The sequence below is a fragment of the Pristis pectinata genome, chromosome 5, assembly GCF_009764475.1.
Source record: "Pristis pectinata isolate sPriPec2 chromosome 5, sPriPec2.1.pri, whole genome shotgun sequence".
NCBI lineage: Eukaryota > Metazoa > Chordata > Chondrichthyes > Rhinopristiformes > Pristidae > Pristis > Pristis pectinata.
This window is the reverse complement of record NC_067409.1, coordinates 100,737,767-100,764,389: the sequence shown is the minus strand read 5'-3', so window position 1 is coordinate 100,764,389 and position 26,623 is coordinate 100,737,767. Positions and strand designations below refer to the sequence as shown.

Genomic DNA, 26,623 nt, shown 5'->3' with positions numbered 1-26,623 from the left:
GCACAGAAACGAAGAGTAAATGATTTTTATTAAAAGATCATGTTTTATTGCTATTGCAATTTTCCTCCATTTGTTTGCACGTCCCGATGCCCCGGAGTGGATCAGACCACGTGAGCACCATCCCCACAGGGAGCCGCCAACGCGCCTGCGCCTCAAAAGCTGCTCGGCGATTGGTGTCAATAAAGATTGTGCTCGGGCAGGGGGGGTTTAAATAAAGTTTCGTTGCCAGCGGGGAAGATGGCGGCGCCCAGACGGTGAGGTGTGTGTGAGGGCGGCAGATTCAGCAAAGAAACCCCCAAAACAACATAAAACATCTTCAGAGTATCACCGCGGCCAGGAGAGGGGATGGGAGCAAGTGAAAAGGAGACTGGTTCTCCAACCCGATCCTGTGTTTGATTCCACAGTGACGTTGGATTTAGTCCCCCCCCCCCCGAGTGAGGCTGAGTCCTGTTTATTTCTAATGATTCATCCCCCTCCTTGTTTAATCCTTGTGAATTGGCAGTGGCTCTGCCCCGTCACCAAACCAGCAGGAGGTCAGGGCTGAGGAAAGGCAGGTACCGGGACTAAGCTCATTTTGCTCCACTGTGCCAGTCCCCTGGAACATTGGATGCGGTAACGTAGGAATTAAATTTCGCATCAGCAAGTGAAAAATAGTAATTGTGAAGAAGAATACTGCGAGTGTTTGGAAGGCGACCCCTCTGTTGCCTGTCACTTTCATTTCCCTTCCCATTCTGACATCCATCCTTGGCTCCAATAGTGCACCAATGAAGTTCAAAGTAATTTTGTTGAACATCATCTAATCTTATGATTTGGCACATACACCTTTTCAGACTCGACACTGAATTCAGATTTTCAGATAATCACCATTCTTGCTATGTGCTATTCCCTAGTATTTAAAAAAATAACAAAAAATGTTATCTTTAAGGATACTTAGGATTGGTCTTGATGTTGGCCTTGACTGTGAACCTCATAACCAATAGCAGAAAGAAATAATCCTTGCTATACCAGTTGTGATTGCTGTGTGGTTTCTATGGCAGCTTCTTCCAGAGGTATCTGTGTTTGCTGTGGCAGGATGTATTATGGTGTTACTGTTCTTCCTCCAGTTGTATGCCAGTGGATTACTGTAAAAACTCCAGTTGTTGGAAATCCAATACAAAAATGCTGGAAGCACTTAGCAAGCCAGATAGGACCAGTGGTGATAGAAACAGGCAATGCTTTGGGTAAAAACAAAACCTTCATTAGAAATGGAAAAATCAGAAAACAAATGTGTTTTAAGTTACAAAGAGGAGAAGGGGTGGAGGGACAGAATGAATGTCTGTGATAGGGTGCTAACCAAAGTTGTCAAGGTAATAATTACTTTAATAAAGCAGTAATTGGAGCAAAATATAAAAATGAAGCAAAAGTCTAGTCACATCTGTGGAAAAGGAGATAAAAGGGGTTATCTGTAATTGATAAATTCTGTTTATTAATTAAGTCCTGAGGGCTGTGATCTACCAAGACAAAAGATGATAAACCTATGTTGGGCATTGCTGGAGAAATGTAGGAGTCCAATGATAGAGCGATCAGAATTTGTTTGGGATGAAGAATTAAAATGACAGGAGATACCTTTTCTTTAACTTTTCTGAAGGGACCATTTTCTTTGTCAATCTCTTGTCCACTTTTCCCTCTTCACCAACCATTCCCCAGACCACTTTTCCATGCAAATGTGAAAGATTCACTCCCTGTCCTTTTACTCCTTCCTTTCCTACCACTCAGATTCAGGCAGTCCCTCCGGGTGAAGTGTGACTTCTTCCAATTTAGTGGATTGTGTTCAGTGCTCATGATTTGGCCTTCTCTGCAAAGAGAAACCAAATGCAGATTGGATGGCCACTTTGCAAAACATTTTTGTTTAAACATTTCTGTTTAATCAATCCCTCTCATGTCCTTCAATTCCTTTTCCATCATTTGCTTATCTGATGTTCTCTTAAATTCGTCAATGTGTTACGAACTGGGTTACTATTGGTGAATGTCCCTTTAAGGTAGAGCATAGTGGTGCGTGTGTGTATGTGTGTGTTGGCGTGGTCACGACAACAGAAGATAAAGGATGTCATGACGTTTTTGAAGCAGTCAGTTGGAGTCAGTCAAAGGAGAGAGAGAGAGAGAGAGAGAGCAGCCTGCTAGTTTCTCTATCGATGGATGAGAAACAATAACTGTGCCTGTCACTATAATCCACGTATGGATTTTTGGAGTAATCCGGTGGAGTCCACTTTGTCATAAACCTGTAGAGGGAAACAGGTACTTGTGTGGATGGCCACGTCTTGGATGCTTTTCGGGGTGGCAGATACTTCGGAACAAAGCAGTGGAGTTCACTTTGTTGTTGACCTGTAGAAGGAAACAGGTATTTGTGTGGACGGCCACGATTTGAGAGCCTTTCAGGGTGAGGAAGATATTGGTGGAGTGGTCACTGCTGAGTAAACACTGACTCCCTTACTCACTTACTCTCTATTTTCCCTCTACATTTACGCTTTGTCTTCAGTCAACAGTGGTTGCTGAAGAAGCCTTTGCTCACATTTCACCTTACGGCTTGCTGAACTGAACTTTAAGAACCATTCCTGGACTTGGAGTTTGGGAACTTGCCACAGACACACACTACGAGTTTAGTTTTTGGGGTTAATATTTAAGATTTAACATTTTTACTTCTAACATTCTAACATTTTTACTTTTATTTTTCTTATTATCATAAGTAGTTATTAATAAAGTAGTTTTAAACACTTATACATGACTTGGAGTGTTTCTTTTGTTGCTGGTTTGTAACAAATGGTATTCCCTTCAAGTAATCCTAGTGATAGTGAGATGGCATTTTTTTTCCTGTTATGATAATTTTTTATTTGGTTTTTAAAGGCACCTAATTTGAAAAGATGAAGGCTGTGTTGTGGATGCTGAGCCATTCCGCCTTCTGCTGGAGGAGACCTTTCTGTGGAAGGCACTGTTTACTGAAGCAAAATGGAAGGCAAGCACTGGGATGCAACAGAAATATTTACAGTGAGACAGGGATATGGGAGAGAGATTATCGACCTCAAACACGGAAAAGTGTAGAAGAATATTGGCATTCGAGAATAAAGGAGCATTATCAAATTATTTCCGAAACTGATGTAAGTATTTTATTTTAATAAAAAACATATAGAATGTTTGCAGGTTTGAAACGCAATCTTGTGTCAAACTGAGATTAAGGTAGGAAAGAACGTAGAAACAAGAGTAGCCCTTCAGCTCCTAGAACCTGAGGGATAAACGATAAATGACAGACTTACCAGTTATGTTCATGTCCTGAAATGTCTCTATTCTTGCTGAATGTTTTACCAATGTATAAGCTATAAATGATCTGTTCTCCCTTACCAGACAGGTACAGTGCAAAAACAAAGATCCATTTGACAAGGAACAAAAAAAAGATGCTGGAAGTACTCAGCATGTTGAACATGCAGGAAGTACAGAATAAACATTTCAGGTTATCAACTTTTCATCACAACTGGGAAAAGTTACAAACAAAACATGGTTTAGTTGCAGAAAAAGTGGGGTGTGGGTGGAGAGGGGGGAGATTGAATGATCACTTTGCAGAACACCTCTCTTCAGCCCCCAAAAGTGACCATGAACTTCCAGTTCCCTGTCACTTCAATTCTTCATTCCACTTTGACCTTTGTTCTTGGCCTCTGACACTGTTCCAATGAAGGTTGAAGTAATTTTGCAGATTAGCACCTTATCTTCTAACTTGGTGCATTGCATCTTTCAGGATTCAATGCTGAATTCAAGAGTTTCCCATATTATCAGCATCCTGGCTTTGTACACTACCTCCAGCATTCATTAATTTTTCAGAGTTACTATTTTAAGTCAATGACCTTTCAGCAGAACATGTTCGAGTAGATTAATTTTAAGTTTCAAAGAACTGAGTGTGGCTTTGATTTAAACAGAACATATGTTGATGTGGTTTATGTACTTGTTTGGAAATAACACATGACTGTAGTGTTATCTGATGAGGTGCCTCAAGTTAAATAGGTATATGTAACATCATTACCTTGTATTCTCTCTCGTGGTAACTTATTAATCTACAAGCATTCCAAGTTTCTATTAAAAAATAATATATGTTTTAGTGAATGATACATGCAGAACATCGTAAACTCAAAACTGAGTTATTGTTGTCTAATAATTCATAGATTATCTTTATTTTTCTCACAGAAATCAAAGCCAAAGTGTTATGTGCTTTCTATGTTCCCATATCCTTCTGGGAAGCTCCACATGGGGCATGTTCGAGTGTACACCATTAGTGACACCATGGCCCACTTCCAGAGAATGCGTGGATATCAGGTAACTGAATTGCACTAGAATATCTGTCTGAGTTTAAAATGTTAACAGCATTTTGTATGCGTTTTTGGAGATGTCTCCATGGTATTTATCATTTACAGTCCTGTAGGGAGATAAGGGAGTGATGCTTCTTGATTACTTGTTTATACTCTTAAGATCACACCAAACAGATTAGCCAATCACCTTGCACTAAACCAAGACATTCCGATTTATTTTGTTGATAACTGAGTTTGTCATTCAATCTCTTTTGGTCTCATCCCTCCACCCCTCTGCATTTCAAAACGTGTTTGATTTCTATCTTTCCATACTTCTAATGAAAGGTCCTGGACCTGATATATTAATTCTGTTTTTCTCCTTAATACACTGTCCAATCTGCTGAATATTTTGTGCATTTTCTGTTTCTCTTTCAGATCACTAGCATTTGCCTTTCAGCTTACATTATGTTGGTATGACATTATAGGTTTGGACTGACACAGGTATGCAGCCCAACTGTCCTACTAGTTCTTTGATTGTGTTTTAAGAAACATTGATTAATGCAATTGAATTATCTGTACATTATCTCTAACAACTTAGTTTGAAATTAGAGTTATAGAGAGATGTAGCATGGAAACTGGTTTCTCAGCCCACTGAGTCCACACTGACCATCAAGCACCCATTTACACTAATCTTATGTTAATCCCACTATCAGAATCAGGTTTATTATCGCTGACATATGTTGTGAAATTTGTTGTTTTGTGGCAGCAGTACAGTGCAAGACATAAAGACATAAAAATTACTCTAAGTTATAGAATAAATACATAGTGCAAAAGAGGAGAAATGAGGTAGTGTTCATGGACCGTTAAGAAATCTGATGACGGGGAAGAAGCTGTTCCTGAAAAGTTGAATGTGGGTCTTCAGGCTCCTGTGCCTCCTCCCCGATGGTAGTAACAAGGAGAGGGCATGTCCAGCGTGGTGAGGGTCCTTAATGATGGATGCCGCCTTCTTGCGGCACCTCCTCTTGAAGATATCCTCGATGGCGGGGAGGGTTGTGCCCGTGATGGAGCTGGCTGAGTCTACAACCCTCTGCAGCCTCTTTCGATCCTGCACATTGGAGCCTCCGTACCAGGCTGTGATGCAACCAGTCAGAATGCTCTCCACCGTACATCTGTAGAAATTTGCAAGAGTCTTTGGTGACATACCAAATCTCCTCAAACTCCTAATGAAGTAGAGCCCCTGGCGTGCCTTCTTCATGATTGCATCAATGTGTTGGACCCAAGATAGATCCTCTGAGATGGTGACACCCAAGAACTTATTCTCCCCACACTCCCATAAACTTCTCCCAGATTGTACCACTCACCTACACAAGGGCCAATTTACGGTGGCCAGTTAACCTGCACATCTTTGGGACATGGGGGGAAGCCAGAGCACCTGGAGTAACTGGGAGAGTGTGCAAACTCCACACAGACAACACTCAAGATTGAACCTGGTGCAGTGAAGCAGTGGATCTACCAGCTGTGCCGTTGTGCTCCCCAACTTATTTGTGACATTGTTTCTGTTAGCCTCTCTTCTATGTCCAAGTGTTGCCTTGAGCTGTTGGTAATTAATCAGAACCATTTTTCTGCAATCTCCCTCGAATTTATATTGTGCTATTGAGATGAGTCTAGATGCTGAATAATCACTGCACAATGTGCAGTAGTTTTCTGATTTCACCCCTGATTGATGTCAGTCGAGCAGCTCACCAGTCTGAGACTTTGTTCTGAAATAGTGACTCTCCACAATGCTGAAAATCACTGATATAATTAGATGTGTCTGTCAGGTAGATGTGAGGCATTCATCTAACTTCATCATTGAAATATTCTCCTCTCTGCAAATGTCTTTTTCAAGCTTGACTGGATTTATATGGTTTGAAATCTGTATTCTTAAAAAAAAATCTGAGTAATCCTTATCCAGGTAATGTGCTGGGAGAATGTCCAACTAATTGGTGATTAATGCAATTGGGTTGATATTGTACTGTGATATTAGTATAAATGATATTGTGAAAAGGACAGGAAATGTGATTAGAATTGGCAGTGTCTGTTAAAAGAGGTAGTCATATATTACAAGATTCCACAATCTTAAATAAAAAGCTAAACCTAGGGTATTTGCAGCCAAGTGATTTGCAAGATTCCTGGGCGATGTTCCAAAGTACAATTTATGTTCTTTAATATACATACATTACAATTGAATTGTACTCTCTCCCTATTTCTTGATCTCTCTGTCTCCATCTCAGGTGACAGAATATCCACTGACATCTTCTACAAACCCACTGACTCCCACAGTTACCTCGACTACACCTCTTCCCACCCTGTCACTTGCAAAGATGCAATTCTCTTCCTCTGTCTCCGCCTCATCTGTTCTTGTGATGAGGCTTTCCACTTAAGGACATTCGAGAAGTCCTCTTTTTTTTCCAGAAAATGGGGTTCCGTCCCACTGCCAACGATGCAGCCCTCACCCCATCCCCCTCAGACATAACAGGGATAGAGTTCCCACGTTCTCACCTACTACCCCATGAGCGTACCCATCCAACATATCACTCTCCGCAACTTCTGCCATCTCCAATGGGATCCCACCATCAGGCACGTCTTCCCTTCCCCTCCCCCTCTGCTTTCCACAGGGATCGCGCTCTCCGCAATTCCCTAGTCCGCTCGTCCCTCCCCACTAATCCCCCTCCAGGCACTTATCCCTGCAACCATGCTAAGTGTTACACTTGCCCCTACACCTCCTTTCTCACCACCATTCAGGGCCCTAAGTAGTCCTTCCAGGTGAGGCCGTCCTTCACATGTGAATCCATCGGTGTCATTTATTGCATCCAGTGCTCCTGGTGCAGCCTCCTCTACATTGGTGAGACCCGATGCAGATCGAGGGATTGTTTTGTCAAGCACCTTCATTCTGTCTGCCATATTGGCCAGGATCTCCTGATGACCAGCTGTTTTAATTCCACTTCCCATTCCCTTATCGACATGTCTGTCCACGGCCTCCTCTACTGCCAAGGTGAGGCTAGATGCAGATTAGAGGAACAGCACCTCATATTCTGTCTTGGTAGTCTCCAACCTGACGGCATCAACATCAATTTCTGTAACTTCCAGTAACCACTCCCCTCTGTCCCCCTTTTTTCCCTTATCCACCGGCCCCGACACCTCACCACTTTCCCCTCCCCGCTCTCTCGATCTGACATCACCCACACATTCCTCCCTCCAGTTCCCCTGCTCACTTCCTTCCCTTTATTCCATGGTCCACTGTCCTTTCCTATCAGATTCAGCCCTTTGTCATTTCCACCTGTCACCACCCAGCTTCTTCACTCTCCCCCTCCTTCATCTGCCTATCACCCCCTCCTCACCTGGATCCATCTATCACCTGCCAGCTCTTGCTCCACCCCTTCCCTCCACCATTTGAAACTGGCTATCTCCCCTCTTTCTTTCCAGTCCTGATGAAGGGTCTTGACCTAAAATGTTGTTCATTTCCCTCCATAGATATCTGACCCACTGAGTTCCTCCAGCATTTTGTGTGCTGCTTAAGTACAATTGAATCTCTTTTAATGATACTGTTGGAAAGTAAAACTAAATGTCAGAATCTACCAATTCTTTTTTTTAATTTTGCATAATATTGAGGAAAATTGTTGCACAATTTTATGATGCTTGTAGGTGTTAGAAAAGTGCTAGCTTGAAGATTTTGTTTGAGAAATATTTGCATGGTGCAGTGTAGGTACAGTGCAAATGTGTACCTACATTTCTAATTGTCTTATTTCTTGACAATACATTTGTACAGTATTGATCACAATTACATTCAACAAAACACATGTAAGTGTAGAAAATCTGCTCACGTATAAGTAGCAAGTGGAGACAAAACATACAGAAATTTGGCTAAAACAAAGCAGAAACATTGGAGCCTTGCCAAGCTGCCTGATTACCAAACACTGGAACATATTTCTCTTCTTTGCCCCAACCTCTGCATGCTACATTCATTTCCCCATTAATCTTTCTCACTTTTAATAGCCTATCCACAGCACATTCAATCCTTTATATTATTTGAAAGCCTTCAATTATTTTTTTCTTTTCTGAAGTAAAAAGCCTTTGCATAACAGACGACCCTTAAAGTTGGTTTTATTAAGTGACCCTTTTCAAAACCACCTTTTTCCCACCGTATAGGGGGACTAAAACTGGGCACAGTATTTTAAATGTGGTCTGACAATGATCATAAAGGGACGAAAGATAATCTTTCTGTTACATTGTCCCACAATACATCTTCGCATATTAGCTCTTCCAGTAGACTGTGTAATTGGTCATGGAATTTCAATGACTTATGCACTATAGCCTCAAGTCCTTTCCTTCCTCCCTCCCTCCCTCCCTCAGCAGCTTTAGTTTGCTTCCTATTTGATAAATAAGCTTGGAGATGGGCCTTACCATATTCTTGCTGTTACACTTAGCCATGCTGAAAGCCAACAACCACATGCAGATCCATTTTCCACTTTCACATCAACACTGCTTGTATTCTGTTCTTAACACATAGATTCCCAATAGCTGCACATATCTTTTATGCTTCCTTTTAGTTTCTGCCAGTGATATTGTCTAGTTGTCTTTCCTTTTCCTTCTTCCACAAGAAGCATTACTAGGTTAATGTACATCTTATCAGTAGACAAACCACTTTGGCCAATTTACTGATAAATATGAAGCACAGTAGCCCAACTCTGATTTTTGCTGTTCCCTTTGCAGTTGTTCCTCACGTAAAATCACCAAAAATCTTTTCTAACCACAAGAAACTAGTTTCATACCCAGCCCAGAATTTGATTAGCAATCTCAAAGGTTGGACCTTTCTTGTTCACCTTTGTGTAGCAAACAACCCAAGATCCCCAACAAGTATAAACTATAGCAACAAGTAGCTTGCAAAGCGTGGCTCCATTTTCTTTTTATTCTGAATTCTGCAACTTAATTTTTCTTGAGTTCACCAATTTGAGACTGAACTTGATACACAACTGCTTATTGAATGATAGTATCAACCGTTGATGCACTATGAGTAATCAGGCATCATTCTCAATAATGGAAATTAATGTCGAGCAGACATTTGAAATCTCTGACATATCTTGGGATTCTGCACAAATAATAACAACAGAAATGAAAACAGCCTGAAGGTAAGTGAAGGCAATGAGAGCAAAGTCCAAATGATAAATAATGCTTTAGGTAGTATATATACCTCCAGCTAAAAGGAACAATTATTGGCAATAAAACCAAACTAATTAACAAAAGCAAATGCTTAGTAAGTTTATTAAGTCTAAGGAAAATAGAAGAAGGGCAGGATACAGTCTGCAAAGGTTCTGGGGGCATTTATTACACTGATTGCTAATATTGTTGTATGTTGTGCACAGCCTTAGCTGTACACGCAAGCATTTTTTAAACATCTTTTCAGTAGCTATCTTGTTTAGACAGTAATCTCGGGAGATAGTACCAGACCCAACATTTGTGATGTAAATAGGTTATAAAGGATCCCTATTCTGTGGCAAGGCAGAATTGTCTTTTAATATGCTTGAGACCTCAAACAAGTTTTCCTTCTAGAGATCAGTTATCTCTCCAGTTTCCGAGCCTTCACATCGTGGTGTTTGGCGGAAGGCAACACAAAAAGTTGGAAGACAAAAGACCAAGCTTAAAAATAAAATCCTCTCCTTATTCCTTGGGGTCTCTTTCAGGATCAATCTGCACAGCAGGTCACCTCTGTGCCATTCTCACAGAACCCCAAGACAATGATGTAAGAAAACAGGAGGATCTTTTACATTATTTTTAAACCAAATGATAAATGTAGGTCTGTAAAAGAGTGTCCTTGTAAATCCCCCAACTTCTGATCATGGCTCTAGTGTCAAGTTTTGTTTGATATATCTTAGGACATTTTACTATCTAAATGCAGATTCTTGTGTTTTTAAGATAAGCAACTAAGGTTGCTGCAATGCCAACAAATCAGGATGTTCAAAGGGAAATAAGAGCCATATTTGATGACGTAAGAAGGATAAAACATCCAACAATGAAAAGTAACTGGGCTAAAAAGAATTAGATGATGTATGCTCCCTTTGCCTGTTTTGGACATTTGGCTAGTTGCAAGGAGAGCCACTGTAAATAGCCCAGAGAGGTATTACTTACAATTCCCATGAAAGTTTTTACCTGTAGGTTTCAATTTGAAGAGCTGCAAGCACTTCTCTGCATGTAGTCTTAAATGAAATACGAATAGGTGAAATTAATTGTTCAGCAAATTACCATCTCTTATTAATATAGAAAACATTATGCAACTTGATTTTATACAACATATGCAAGCATGGAAACGTTGCTGCAATTTGAAATGTGCATGCAAGGAAACACTGATCATATCATAAAGTAACCAAATGTAATTTAGGAAAAAAATGTTAATTTTCATTGAGCCAAATTTTTAAATTTCATTTAAAAAAAACCTTTGAGTTCTTTAAAAACTTTTTCATGGGATGTTGGTATTGCCAGCAAGGTCAATGTTTATTTTCCATCCTTAAATTGCTTTTGATCTGAAGGTCATTTCAGAGGACATTTAAGAGTTGGCCTTATTGCTATGAGTATGGAGTCAAATATAGATCAGATTGAGTAAAGATGGCATATTTCCTTTCCTGAAGGATGTTTGTGAACCACATGGGTTTTTATAACATTCTACAGTTTTCCTGGCCAATTTTACTGACACCAGTTTTTTTTTCTGAATTAGCTGGAACAAGTTGACTTTCTAATATTTTTAAAGCAGACTGGATGTATTTGATTTACAGTGTCTCTCATGAAGAATATCTTAGCAATGAGAGGCTGTTATAAACACACTGGGTTGTGACTGTGAACTTCACAGACAACTGCAAAGATGTTTAAAGGAAAGGCATACTTATCTTAATAGTAGGGAGGTTTGTAACCTGGTTGTGTCACTTGCAGGTCTTGCATCCAATGGGATGGGATGCATTTGGCTTGCCAGCAGAAAATGCTGCAATTGAGCGTGGCTTGGATCCAGAAGAGTGGACAAAAAGGTAAAGTAAGTGCATAAATTTGCATAACTGAAGATATGAGAATGTATACAGCTGAGTGATTTCACAATTTCTGTTTTATTATCAGATAATGTCCAGTATATTGTTCTTAGAGGTGTGGCAGTAAGCTGTCACCTTGAAACACTGCTGTATGTCAGGCAAAGGTCCTCCCACAGTACTGCTGGGTATGGATTTCCCGTATTTTTATCCGGCAGCTGTGAGGAAATGGCAATAGATTTCTAAATCACGATGGTGAGTGTCTGTGAGGGGGATTTGCTGCCCAGGCATCAGTTATGCCAGTCCTCCTCAGTAGAGGTTGCAGCTTTTGGAAATTGCTGTTGTAGTAGCCTTGGTGATAGTAGTACAGATGCACTTAAGGTGACTTAAAACAGGAATAGAAGGATATGTCAAAAGCAAAATAAATTCTGGAAATCTGAAATAAAAACAGAAAATGCTCTGGATACATAGCATGTGAGGCAACAATGTGGAGAGAGAAGCAGAGTTCTGATGAATGTTAACTTTTTTTCTCTGCAAGAGTGCTGCTCATCTTACTGGGTATCTCCAGCATTTCTGATTTAATATTGGAAGGATATTTCAATGGGGTTAAGTGAAGGACCCATCTGCTCTCTCAGTTGGAAGTCAAAAAAAAATCCCATGATACTCTTTTTAGGAACAGGGAAATTTAAATTAAATGCAAGATACTTTGCTGTTACTGGTGCTCAACTTGCCAGTTGCATTTCCTATGTTACAAAGATGATAATTCAAATATTCTTTGGCTGTAAAACACTTTGGGATGTTTTGAAATTGATGAATAAAGAGCTATAAAATGTTTATTCCATTATAATGTGTTGTAATGGGGAAAATGTTTTAAAGTACTTCACAACTGGTGTTTTCAGGGGTTCCTCAGAGGTTGAAGAAAGGCATGGTTGACTTTAGAGGTTTTTTTTGGAATCGGGGGCAGAGGTAGAGGTCTCAGAATAGAGCCAAGGAGGTAAAAACTACCACTGAGAAGAGGCAGTGAGGGCTGCAGAGGAAACCAGAGCACTCAGGAGGAGAGGTAAGACTGCTGAGGTTTGAGAATTGAGTGTAGGTTAAGGCCATGGAACAATTTATGTAGCTTTTTCAATCTTTTTATTAGTTTCCAAATTAATACAGATTAATATATAACATCGATGATTGTACATGTGATACAAAGAGATCAAGAGAACAATCATGGCATAGATAATCATAAAGAATAATAAAATATAAAAAAAACTTTAGATCTCCCAATCTCTTAGTAGATGAATATAATATAAAAGAAAGGAAAGAAAAAGATTTATTGTGTACATGAAAGAAAAAAATCCCCAAATCAATAAAAAATTGTAAATAATATATCAAACCAAACTAAAAAGTAAATTTCAAAAAAAAAGACAAAAAAAAAAGAAAAAAAAACTGGACTGAAATTTCTCAGTAGAAACAGAGCAATATTATGTCATCAACTCCGTTCCTCTAAATTGAAAAATTATTGAAAGGGGATCTATATCATGTGAAAGTATTGAATAAATGGACTCCAAATATCTTCAAATTTAAGCGAAGGATCAACAGTACCACTCCTAATTTTTTCCAAGTTTAAACATGATATAGTTTGAGAGAACCATTGAAAAGTAGTAGGGGGTATTGGATCCTTCCATTTAAGCAAAATGGATCGTTTGGCCATTAATGTGACAAAGGCAATCATACAGTAAGCGGAAGCACATAAATGGCCAGACTCTATCCTTCGTAATCCAAAAATTGCAGTGATAGGGTGAGGTTGTGAATCAATATTCAATACAATTGAGATAATGTTAAAAATGTCTTTCCAATATTTTTCCAAAAGAGGACAGGACCAAAACATATGTGTCAGAGAAGCCACATTCGATTTACATCTGTCACATATAGGATTTATATGGTGATAAAAACGGGCTAGCTTATCTCTTGACATATGGGTCCTGTGAACCACCTTAAGCTGTATCAAAGAGTGTCTGGCACACATTGAAGATGTATTAACTAAATGAAGAACTTTCTTCCATGTCTCTGCAGGTAAAGATGTCTGGAGTTCACTTTCCCATTCATTCTTAATTTTGTCCAGTGATTCTGGACATAGTTTCATAATTAAATCATAGATTATTGCTATCAAGCCCTTCTGATAAGGATTAAGACCTATAATTTTTTTCCGTAATTTCAGTTTTATATGGTGTCGGAAAAGAGGGTATAGTAGCTTTTAAAAAATTTCTAATCTGCAAATATCGGCAATTTATGTATCGGGTATAGTTTTGAGACTATTTACTGGGGAGAACTCCATTTGAATTGTATCATATGGCACCAGAAAGGTAAGATGAAGTATAGTAGTAATAGTAGTTAAAGTTGTTGGCCTAGTAATGCAGAGGCCTGAACTGATCGAGAGATGCAAATTTAAATCCTGCTATGGAAGTTGGTTTAAATTTAGTTCATTAATCAGGATTTTTAAAAAAAAATCTGGCATTCATAATAGTAACTATGAAATTACAATAACACCCATTTGGTAGGTTGCATTTCAGGAGAGGACATCTGCTGCCAGTGTGACCTGTATGTCGCTTCAAACCCACAGCAACGTGGATTATTCTTAATTTAACAATATTAGATCACAGGCTTAACATCCAGCCAAAGATAAGTGCCCTCTGAAATGCCTCAGTAAACCACTCAGTTCAAGAGCTGCTAGGGATGGCAAATAAATGCAGCTACACAGGCAACACCCTAACCTTGCGAATGAATAAAAAAATGATGAATCATGAGGATCTCAATCTTTTTTTCAAACAATTCCAATGTTACTGAGACTTGACATTAGTGTAGGTCAGTGAGCACCCCTGGGCGTCTAGTGGGTAGGATCTGGCACATTTACCACTGTGGCCTGGATGTCTTCCTGGTCAGGGAAGCCAATATTTGAGACAGTCTTAGGAACTACCTAAGAAGAAGACTGAAGATATGAATGATGTGATTGGGATTTGGCACTGGGGAGGATGCAGACAGTTTTGTGAGAGCTGAGGGCAGACGGTTAATTGAAAGGATGTTGGAAAAGCCAAGTCTGGAGGTGACAGAGTCCTGGGAAAGTGCAACAGTTGCAGAAGGTTAACAGGAGAAGCATAAGTGGACTTTGGTCTAGGTTATTTGAACTGCATCTCTTAGTTCAACAGTATTATGGCACTGCATGGAATTAGTTCTGTCTTGTGAAAGAGGTGGGGAAGAAGATGTAGTCAATGACGAGTACAGGATTGCAAACTGAAATCAAGCCCTTGGATAGGGCCAATGGTCCTTTGGGAGATATTCTGGTTCATCTAATAGTACTGAGATGGTCTTGGGGTTCACAAATTTGGTATCAACATCTGCAGAGGATTCCAGCATATGATTGGCTATAGATAAACAAAAGGTAAGGAAGGATTCAGCTCGTACTTTTGGAAAGCTCAGAAGGTAATTGGTCGGGGAGGAGGAGAACCAATGTTAAAGATGTTTATGATATTACCACCCTAAGATAAAGGACAACTTATATTCACCCAAAAGAACTCTTTTTCATGAAATTAGATAGCTTTCTAAATATCTATCTAATTTATTTATTTATTTATTTCCAATTGACTACCAATAGCTAGTATACATAATAAAAGATTATGTGGCATGGCTGTAACACAATGATTTTTTTAAAAATGTACAAACAGCTGCTTTTTCCACTTCTATTGTACACTTCAGGAATTAGAATTGGTTTATTGTTGTCACATGTACCAAGGTACAGTGAGACACTTTGTTTTGCATGCTATCCATACAGATAATTTCATTACAACAGTGCATTGAGGTAGTACAAGGGAAAACAATAACAGAATTCAGAATAAAGTGTTACAGTTACAGAGAAAGTGCAGGCAGACGTTAAGGTGCAAGGCCATAACAAGGTAGATTGTGAGGTCAAAAGTCCATCTTATTGTACTAGAGGACCATTCAATAGTCTTATAATGGTGGGATAGAAGCTATCCTTGAGCCTGGTGGTACGTACTTTCAGGCTTTTGTATCTTCTGCCCGATGGGAGGGGGAAGAAGAGAGAATGTCCTGGATGGGTGGGGTCTTTGATTATGTTGGCTGTTTACCGAGACAGCGAGAAGTGTAGGCAGAGTCCATGGAGGGGAGGCTGGTTTCAGTGATGTGCTGAGCTATGTCCACAACACTGCAGTTTCTTGCGGTCTCAGGCAGAGCAGTTGCCATACAAAGCCATGATGCATCCTGATTGGATGCTTTCTATGGTGCATCAATAAAAATTGGTGAGGGTCAAAGGGAAGATGCGAAATTTCTTTTGCCTGCTGGGGAAGTACAGGCGCTGGTGCACTTTCCTGGCCATGGCGTCTACTTGTTTCGACCAGGACAGGCTATCGGTGAAGTTCATTCCGAGGAACTTGAAACTCTCAACCATCTCGACCTCTGCATCGTTGCTGTAAGCAGGAGCGTGTTCATTGGCCCCTTCCTGAAGTTAATGACCTGCTGTTTTATTTTGTTGACACTGAGGGAAAGGTTGTTGTCATGACGCGATGCCACTAGGTTCTCTATCTCCTTCCTGTACTCCGACTCATCATTATTTGAGATTTGGCCCACTATTGTGGTGTCATCTGCAAATTGTTAGAGCAGTTAGAGCAGAATCTGGCCACACAGTATTGCCTGTATAGGGAGTAAAGTAGGGGAGTGAGAATGCAGTGTTGTGGGGCACAAGTGTTGAGGACGGCAGAGGTGTGTCCTTACTGATTGCGGTCTGTTGGTCAGGAAGTCAAGGATCCAGTTGCAAAGGGAGGTGTTGAGTCCCAGGTCTAGGAGGTTGGAGATGAGTTTGCTTGTACTTATATATGGGCAGGCAGGGTAGTGTAGCAGTTAGCATAACACTATTACAGCGCCAGCGACCCGGGTTCAATTCTTGCCGCTGTCTGTAAGGAGTTTGTACGTTCTCCCTGTGTCTGCGTGGGTTTCCTCCGGGTGCTCCGGTTTCCTCCCACATTGCAAAGGTAGGTGAGGATGCTGTGTTGGCGCTGGAAGTGTGGCGACACTTGCGACTGCCCCCAGAACACTCTACGCAAAAAGATGCATTTCACTGTGTGTTTTGATGTACATGTGACTAATGAAGATATCTTACTGAAGGCAGAGCTGTAGTCAATAAGCAATAGTCTAACGTAGGTGTCTTTACTGTCCAGATACTCCAGACATTAGTGTAGGGCCAGGGAGATGGTGTCCGCCATGGACTTGTTTCGATGGTAGGCAAAGTTTGTCTGGGAGGCTGGAGTTGATGTGTGCCATGACCAGCCTCTCGAAGCACTTCACGATGGTGGATGTCAGAGCCACCGGGTGGTAGTCATTAAGGCACGTTGCTTTGTTTTTCTTAGGCACCAGGATGATGGTGGTGTTCCTAAACCAGTTAGGAACCTCAGATTTAAGTAGGGAGAGGTTGAAAATGTCCCCGCCTGTTGATCTGTGCAGGTTCTGAGGACATGGCTGGCGACTCCATCCATGCCAGATGCTTTCTGTAAGTTTACTCTCTGGAGGACTGATCTGACACCTGTAGGTTCAGGTGCATTGGAAGACTGTTGGGGTGGGTGATAACATTCATTTTTATTTTATTGTACTTTAATAAAATACAAAAGGGGACTAGGCTTCCCTTTTTTAGACATTTGTCCTGTGATTCTGAAACTATACAAAGTAAAAGAATCATTAATAATTCAACCACTATCTGCTTTGTGGTTCCTGAGGTTTGGTTCAATTTAAAAGGAAAGGAAAACACAAGAAATTTTTAATAAAAGGACCAACCTACATTTTGGATTAGTCATAGCTGTGTGTTAAGACTTCAGACTGGTGTCCCTTGTATTTCACGAGGTTATGTGTCTGCAATCCTGGTCTTGTTAGAAAGAGGACATCATGGGTTTAAGTGCCACAATGAAGCCTGGTTGACTTGCTGCAGTGGAACCTGTAGATGGTTCACACTGGAGCTATAACGTTGGTAGTGTTGAATGAATGAAATTGGGAGGATCAAACTGTTGAGCCCTGGATGTTGTCACGCTTCTTGAATGTTGTCGCAGTTGCAGTCAACCATGTCAATGAAGAATCTTCCCACTGTTCATAATGTTCATGCTTGGTTGTTTCTCTTTTTTAAGCAACACACTATACATAGCAGATTATCTAACACTTTAATTGTTGTAATATCTATTATTTAATGAAGTGTATTTGCATATATGTTGACAAAATATAACTAACTTCCATTAAATATGGTTTCCTTCCAGTAACATCGCACACATGAAAGAGCAACTTCATAGACTTGGTCTGTGTTTTGATTGGAATAAGGTGAGTGATGACAACAGTTGGTTTTGAAATTATTATTTTTTAAAAAATAATGAAAATTGTCATGCAGGTTTAAAAGTTAAAGGGATGGCATGGTGAGAAACCAGGTTTAATCCTGCCTGTGTGGAGTTTGTACATTCTCCTTGTGACTGCATGGGTTTCCTCCCAGATCTCAAAGATGTGTGGGTCGGTAGATCAATTGGCCATTGTAAATTGCCCCAAGCATGTAGGTGGGGAATGGAATTTGGAAGGTATTGATAGGAATGTGGGAGAATGTGTTACAGAGTGGGATTACTCTGTGAGCTGTTATCAACTCAATGTGCTGAAGTGGCCTCTTTCTATCTCAGAAGGAAACATATGGCATATATAAAAAATAAGAGTTTATAATCATCAGAGATGTAAATTTATTCATTATATCAACCGTGTAACATTCTCCTGTATTTCAAGGGTTAAATTACAAAAAGAGATTGCACAAACTAAGATTCTAAAAGCATAAAGGATGATTTGGTTGATATTTTCAAGATAATAAGGTGGAAAGAGACTATTTCTGCTAGTTGGGAGTCCTGTACCAAGGCATCATCTAAAATTTAGCACCAGGCCTTTTAGGCGTGAAGGTAGGAAACAATGAATTTAGAAACTCTCTTCCACATGCAGCAATTGATCGTAGGTTAGATTTTTAATTTTGAGATTGTTAGTTTTATTTTGTTAACCAAAGATATTAAGGGATATGCAGAAAAGGCTCTTTTTCCATTTTGCTTGTCAGTTTACAGATTAGCTGCAATCTTATTAAATGACAGAACAGGCCCAACAAGCTTTGAACTTTCCTTCTCTTCCTTTAGATACAAATTTCTGACTGAATGTAAAACAATATCTAGAAATGTATTTTTGTAACAAGACTGTACATTCCCCAAGAGGGATGTCAACTGAGCAGTAAAATAGGAGAAATTCGAATCACCCAAATTCTGGTTGCTTCATTGCTCTTTAGGGTGGAAGAGTTGGGCAAGGTATAGCCAACCAACACTTTGTACCCAATGGCGACCAGGCGATCTGAATTGTGCCATTATTAAGGCCAGTGCACTTAAATGGCAAAGTGATTTATTGTTCTTTCACTTGGAGAAGTGGAAGGAGTACAGAGTAGTCTAATGCTTTTGAAGCAAAGAATGTGAATGTAAGAGACATCATTCATTTGTTAGAGGTTTAGAGGGGATTTGAGGTTTTCTCCCCACCCAGAGGCTGATTAAAGTTTGGAGCACACTGCTTGAAAAGGTGGTGGAAGGAGGTACTCTCACAACATTTAAGGAGCGTCTGGACAATTACTTTAATCACTAAGGCTATGGACAAGTGCTGATAAATGGAATTAGTTCAGATAGATACTTTATGGTTGGCATAGACCTGTTGGGCCAAAGGACCTGTTTCTATGCTGTACAACTCTATGTCTAAATAAAAGTCTCCATTCTGCATTATATTCTGTTGTTGCTTTTCAGCTAATATTTTCTTTTTGAATTCTTTCTAGGAAAGTTGCATAGTTATAAAACTGTGGGCAAAAATTCTACATTATGTCTGATGGGATCACTGCACGGTGTAGAATCAGACTACTACCTTTCTCAATTTTCTAGCTTGATGCCATGCTGAGTTGTGCAAATGTCATTTCCATGACTTGTTATATATCGCCGATGGGGGTGCAAACAGTGTAAAACCACAGACAAAAGCAGTTTTTTGACCTTACTATTATAAATAATGGAATAACTTTCAAGGGTGTGTATGACCTTCGTGGGTCACATGCATAGATTATAAAAGCAAGCAATTTATGGAAATCTGTTTAAGATCAAAGGTTAGTCCTTACTTTCTGTTGCTGATTTTTGTATAAATGTTTTAGAGTGTTAATCCTTGGAGAGGATCCAGAGGACTGTTCCAGAATTTTATAATTGCTCACATAATGCTAGAAATGCACACAGCAAACTTAAATTGCTAACAACAAGTTTCCAGATAGTTTTTTTTGTCAGTATTGTTGATTGAGGGGTAACTATTGTCCAGGATACCAATATTTCTCTGTTCTTCTTTGTAATAGTGCCATGTGATATGTTGTGTTTTCCTGAGAGATTTGAAGAGGTCCCAGTTTGACATCTCAGCCAAAAGATAATGCAGCACTCCCTCACTACTGTACCAGTGTGCCAGCCTGGATTTTTGTGCTTAAGTCACTGGAGTTGGGCTTAAACCCTTAACCTTCTGACTTGGTGGGAGTTCTGCCACTGAGGCACATCTGATACAGAGCTGTTACAAAAAGCTAGCATGGTGGGCTGAATGTTCTTTTTTTTTTCTGGAAGCTGATTTTACTGTGATTGTTAGGTGCATACATGGTCATTTAAAATGGGTTGTAATTTTGTTTACTTGTGTTTTGATCTGTTCTTCTCTTTCTCCTTTTAGGAAGTGACCACCAGTCAGTTTGATTATTACAGATGGACACAATTCCTCTTCCTCAAACTGTTTGTGGCTGGCATGGCTTATCAAAAGGAAGTGAGTTGCAGTCTCATTTTATTTATTCAGTAATGAAATATGAGCATGGATCTATTGTGCATTCCCAAATGTTCATGCATTAAGTAGCATAGTGTTCCTCTTTAGAATGTTACTAATAGTCAACCACAGGTAGGACTGAGAAGGATTGCATATTTCTTTCTCTAAAAGGCATGAGTAAACCTGGGTGGGTGTTTAACAACCATTGTATGGTCATCATTACTGAATGTAGCTTTTTATTCCTGATTTATTTAATTAATAATTCTCCAGCTGCCATGGTGAGATTTGATCATGTGGATTTGTATCAAAAGACTGCTTGTTCAGTAACTTTTCCTCTTCATTCCTGTGCTGCACATTGTGATCCAATGGAGTGATGCAAATATTACAAAAACATTACTCAAGCTATTTGTAACTTTGAAATCATTCAACACATCTTATTTATTGCAGAACGGATGGATGAGGAATGACTCCTTGTGATAGTATTATATATCTTGGGGATTATTTGTATTACTGCTATGGGCTGCTAGTGCAGACTATACCGAGTCTCAGTACATGGAAATGTCTGTACTAATGAGTCATGATGTTGCCTGCTAGACATGGACACATTAAAGTGAGGAAGGTGAGAGTTTCATCTGAAGGTTAGGGGTTATAATTGATGATGGTAGTGCTCAAGTGGTTGACATTAAAATATCCAAATATTGATGGGGTAAGTATATTGGGATTAATCCAACGTAATCTTAAATTTAGTAGTATGCATTTAGAGTGATTTAGAATTTCGAGAAACTTAAGGTACAAAATGTGATCATTCTTGTCCAAGCTGACTAAAATATGAGCAAGTCCCACTTCTCAGATTTCAGTCCTTAGCCTAAAATCAAGGTTCAGTGCAGTAAACCACAATGCATCAAGTTCTCATCCAGGTATTTTTAAAAATGGGATAACACTTTCTCCCTTTAAACTGTTTTCAGGCAGTGACTACCATTTCACCACCATTTTTTGAACCACAAGAAATGCTGCCTGCAAACAAAAAGCTTAAAAGCAGTGCCACATGGAAGCCATTGGTCAGCACCACTATTATGGGAAGAACTACAGGTTTAATGATTGTTAAAACAGGAATGTATACTTATTCCTCTGATCAATCTGTGGTGTGTTGCTAATCAGAGTTACCTCCTAGCCTTTGCTGAACAGGTTGATCTGAGCAAATTCAGGAGAAGTCATTCTGTGCCATATGAGCCAATATTTGGTAGAATCCTGGTTTAATCAATTGCCATATTTCTCCCATCCCTTCCGTTTTATTTCTTCCCCTGAGGCAACACTACCCTTCCACTTAGCAAGGTAGCTTGCCACCAGCACAAGTTTGGAGTCAGTGTACTGAATTAATTGCATGCAGATCAGTTCATGAACCTATAAATTTCGTTTCATTGTGCTGTAATGCATTTTCCATTGCTTTTCAGGGATTGGTCAACTGGGACCCAGTGCATCAGACAGTGTTGGCAGATGAGCAAGTGGATGAAAATGGCTGCTCCTGGCGCTCTGGGGCAAAAGTTGAACAGAAGTACCTCAAACAGTGGTTCATAAGGACGACAAATTATGCTAAGGTGAGCATGTGGCAGGGACAAAGAGCTGGGCATGCAGTGTTTTCACTCACCTAGAATAAATAAAAAGCTGCCTTTCACAGAAATCCTTCTTTTGGTTTGAACAAAAAGTTATCATTGGATAAGCTTTTAAATCTAGCAAGTTATGCCAATTGAATTTGTTTTAAATTATCTGAATGATAATCTGGACTATACAAAAGAGCTGAACAAGGACAGCTTCTATCCCGCTGTTATAAGACTATTGAACAGTTCCCTAGTACGATAAAATGGACTCTTGACCTCACAATCTATCTCGTTATGACCTTGCACCTTATCGTCAACCTGCACTGCACTTTCTCTGTAACTGTAACACTTTATTCTGCACTCTGTTATTGTTTTACCTTGTACTACCTCAATGCACTGTGTAATGAATTGATCTGTATGAACGGTATGCAAGACAAATTTTTCACTGTACCTTGGTACATGTGACAATAATAAACCAATTTTAAAAAATTAAATTTAAATGAAATTAAGTATATGTAAAATCTGCATTATATACATAACTTGTCTGTTTAGGGTATTTAGTTGGTACATTTTCTGGTGTCAGTCACAATGCTCTCACTTTTGAAGGTTATTGGGCACAAAATCTTGATTGACACCATTGTAGTCAGAGGGAGTATTCCACTGATGATGTTAAATGTAAGGTCCTGTGCCCTCTCAGATAAATATATAAACCCCATACTGCTCTTTCTCCTTAGTATTCCTCAAACACCTAAAAGCAACTTCTGGTTATGATTAGGTTACTGTTATTAGGATCTTCTGATGTCCAATGCGACTAAATCGCAACCGTAGCTCCATTTAATAAAGCAGTACATATTTTGCTGTAAAGGCTTATCCAGAGGCTGTGAAAGACCTGTATAAGTACAAGCTCTCTAGTCTAATTGATCTTAATGAAGATAGAACAGATCAAGAGTGATGATCTTCAGTCTCTGGATTATTCTTAATTTGAATATGAATTTAAAACTGTGGATATTTAGTTTGCAGTAGAAGGAGTAGAAAGACTTTAAGTATTCTGATGGTAATTGGGAGGATTAAGATTACTCAAAGAGTAACAATCGGCAAAAACTAAAGACTTGAACCAAAAGCAGAAAATAGTGGAGACATGCAGCAAACCAATCTGCACCAATACAAAAAGCAGGTGGACTGACCAATCAAACAGAACCTCTTTGTCATTTGGATGTTGCCCACAACCTGACAGCATGTCTACTTCAATCCACCCCTGCTGACATCTCCACTATTTTTATGTTGTAACACTGCACATCTACCTTCTCGTTCTGAATGAATTGAAATATGAAATAATCAAAACCATTGTCTGCAGTCCCATTATAAACTCTGTTCCCCTCCTATCGACTGCACTCTTTCTATGACAGCTATCTAAAACTGAACCAAGCTGCTCACTGCCTTAGTTATATTTTGACCCTGAGAAGAGCTGCACACCACATAGCTGCATCATTGCTCAGACCCACTATTGCTATCTCAGTGGCATTACATGATCACTTCATCTCAACTCATCTGCTAAAATGCTTGTCCAGGCTTTTGCTATATCTAGACTTGTCTATCATCAAACATATGTAGTTTTCTTTCCCCGTTATACCTTCTGTAAAGTTATGATCAACCAAAGCTCTGCGGCCAGTGCCCTAACTCTCACTAAGTCTCATTCATTATAACCTCTGAGCTTGTTCAGCTACATTGGCTCCTCATTGAGTAGTGCCCTTGTTTTCAATTCTGTCCATGGGGTCAGCTTTTCCATCTCTGTGACCTGCTCCAACCAAATAATCCTCAAAGATCTTTAAGCTCCTTTAATGATGGCTATTTTATCATTCCTGTTTTTACAATTTACCACCAATGCATTCAGCTTTAAGGACACCAAGGTCTGCATTTTTCAGTCTAAACACCTCTGGTTCTCCACCTTTCTTTCCTCCTGTAAGATCAGCATCTTTGACTCATTTGTCAACAGAATATATGGTATATTCATTGATTAGAAGTTTTACTTTGGCCAGAATCATGAGGTAAGGCTGGTCTGGAGGTAAGGACTTTGGGTGAGAATTGAAAAAGGTTTAGGTGTGAAACTATTTCCCTGCTTCATCATCACAGAGAGATTGTCGCTTTGCCAAGGTCAAGGAATCTATTTCTATATGTGATACATTACTTTACAAACTTTTGATTCAATATTTTAGAAACTTTTAGTTCAGCAGACTTTTATGTTTTACAGTCTTTGCTGGATGCCCTAGAAGACCTTCCTGACTGGTATGGTGTCAAAGAAATGCAAGCAAACTGGATTGGTGCTTGCACTGGATGCTACTTTGACTTTGAATTAAAGGTATAAACAGCTTTAAGCTGAGTTCCTCCATTTTCTTGTTTGCCAGTCCTTTCACTAGAGAGGATGGAAGATCATAGGCTGGGAAATGCAGATGTGGGAAACTCTGGCTTGTTGTTTCATACATGTTAACCAAGTAAAACAGTTGAATTAATGTTTTTTTTATGTTGGCGAAGGATTGAATGTAGAAATGTAAATATTTTAAATACGGTCTGCAGCTGTGAAGCTCCCAATTACTGTACGATTCAAATAGTGTGAATCTTTTTTAACTAGGTGAATGGAAAACACATTGGTGAAAAGCTTGCTGCATATGCCTTCTTTCCAGATGCCATTTATGGAGCGTCACATCTATCTATCCTGCCTAGTCATAGATTGCTACACAGCAACAGTAAGCTGAAACATTTGCTTCAAGAGCAATTCATATCTGACACAGGTAAGGTTTTGTGGAAACCCCTGTGTTAACAAGACTGTTAAACCTATTTATTATTCCTAGGATGGGATTCCATATTCAGGTTTGGGAACCCCTGAGTCTCTTAAAAGTAGGGGAAGATGAAGTGAGGTGGAAAATGATTGTGGACTTTGGGTGAGAATTGAAAAAAGGTTTAGGTATGAAACTATTTCCCTTCTTCATCCTCACAGAGAGATTGTCACTTTGCCAAGGTCAAGGAATCTATTTATGTATTTTTTTCTGTGATGTGGGCATCATTGACAAGGCCAGCGCTAATTGCCCATGAAAATTTTTTAAAAACTGCATTTTCTGGAAATCTGAAATAAAAACAGACAATGCTGGAAAACCTCAGCAAGGCAGGCAGTGCCTGTGGAAAGAGAAATGGTTAATGGTTCCTTCATCACAACTAAGAGAAAGAATGCAAGTTAGTCTATGTAGCAGAGAAGGTGGAGGAGGGCAATATGTGGAACAAAGGGAATGACTGTAATAGGGTGAAATAATGTCATTAAATTAACAAAATTAACATCATAACATTAGCAACGCGTAACACAAAGAAGCTTAATCATAAGGAAGGCACACCAGCGGCTCTGCCAGGAGTTTGAAGAGATTTGGTTTGTCACCAAACACTCTTGCAAATTTCTATAGATATACAGTGGAGAGCATTCTGACTGGTTGTATCACAGCCTGGTATGGAGGCTCCAATGCACAGGAATGCAAGAGGGTTGTAGATTTTGTCACGAACCAGCAACAAATAGAAACACACTGAACATGATTCAGCGTTAAAAACTATTTTATTAATCACTACTTATGGTAATACGTAAAATAAAAGTAAAAATGTTAGTATGTTAGAATTCAAAAATGTTAAACCTCGAACGTTAACCCCAAAACTAAACTCTTTGTGTGTGTGTGGCAAAGTCCCAAACTCCAAGTCCAGGAATGGTTCTTAAAATTCAGTTCCGCAAGCCATAAGGTGAAACATGAGCAAAGGCTTCTTCAACAACCACCGTTGTCTGAAGATGAGATGTAGATGTAGAGAAACAGAGAGAGAGTAATTATGAAATCCAAATGTTCCACGATGGAACCCAAACGACACTTCAGTGTTTACTCGGTAGTGACTTCCTCACCCCGAAAAGCATCCGAATCGTGGCCGTCCACACGAATACCTGTTTCCTTCTACAGGTCAGCAACAGAGTGAACTCCACCGGATTACTTCCAATTTCCATACATGGATTTCAGTGGCAGACACAGTTATTGTTTCTCATCCATCGATAGAGAAAACTAGCAGGCTGGTGTCTCTCTCCCTTCTCTCTCTCTTTCTCTCTTCTTCTTCAACAACGTCATTACATCCTTTATCTTCTATTGACGTAAGCACGCCCCACACACACACTCTCTATCTTAAAGGGACTTTCACTGAGTCCTGATGTTGATGTTGAGGAAGGCCAATTTAGACCAAATATTGTTCCATCGAAACTGAAAAACCAAAATATGCTGAAGACTTATTGCTTTGAAAACACCAAGGATTGGGACGAAGGTATCCATTTACTTTTGTTTGCTGTTAGAGAATCGATCCAGGAGTCAATCGGATTTAGTCCGTTTGAGCTTGTGTTTGCCACCTTGTGTTTGGACATCGGGTGAGAGGACCTTTGGAGTTGTTAAGAGAGCAATGGGTTAATGAGGAAGTTCACTTGAGTCTGTTGGACTATGTCCAAAAATTTAAAACTCGGTTGGAGAGAGTCTGCCAGCTAGCGAGAGAGAATTTGAAAACAAGCCAGATAAGAATGAAGACATATTTTGATAGACGTGCTCGGCCTAGGACATTCGCAGTGGGGCAAAAGGTGTTGGTATTTTTCCCTAGCCAAAATAATCCCTTGCAAGCTCGTTTTTCTGGACCCTATGTTATTGAATCTCGAGTGACTGATCTAACATATATAATCAAAACACCAGATAGACGCAAGAAAACTAGCAGGCTGGTGTCTCTCTCCCTTCTCTCTCTCTTTCTCTCTCCTTCTTCA

At 39.6% G+C, this 26,623-nt stretch overlaps 1 protein-coding gene across 4 annotated transcripts in view; it reads left to right on the top strand.

Moving 5' to 3' along the window:
* Positions 1–221: 221 nt before the first annotated feature.
* lars2 (leucyl-tRNA synthetase 2, mitochondrial) overlaps positions 222–26,623 on the top strand; it is a 68,104-nt gene continuing 41,702 nt past the window's right edge. For 2 of the 4 annotated variants that reach the window (XM_052016163.1, XM_052016165.1), the window contains exons 1-9: positions 242–254; positions 2,881–3,131; positions 4,207–4,335; positions 11,268–11,359; positions 17,647–17,707; positions 20,129–20,218; positions 21,667–21,810; positions 24,059–24,166; positions 24,437–24,596. In XM_052016163.1, coding sequence (XP_051872123.1) covers positions 2,898–3,131; positions 4,207–4,335; positions 11,268–11,359; positions 17,647–17,707; positions 20,129–20,218; positions 21,667–21,810; positions 24,059–24,166; positions 24,437–24,596 — 1,018 coding nt within the window. In that variant the 5' untranslated portion in view covers positions 242–254; positions 2,881–2,897. Of the gene's footprint in view, positions 260–2,880; positions 3,132–4,206; positions 4,336–11,267; positions 11,365–17,646; positions 17,708–20,128; positions 20,219–21,666; positions 21,811–24,058; positions 24,167–24,436; positions 24,597–26,623 lie in introns of those variants that run through there. The other 2 variants (XM_052016164.1, XM_052016166.1) reach the window with 2 other exon arrangements.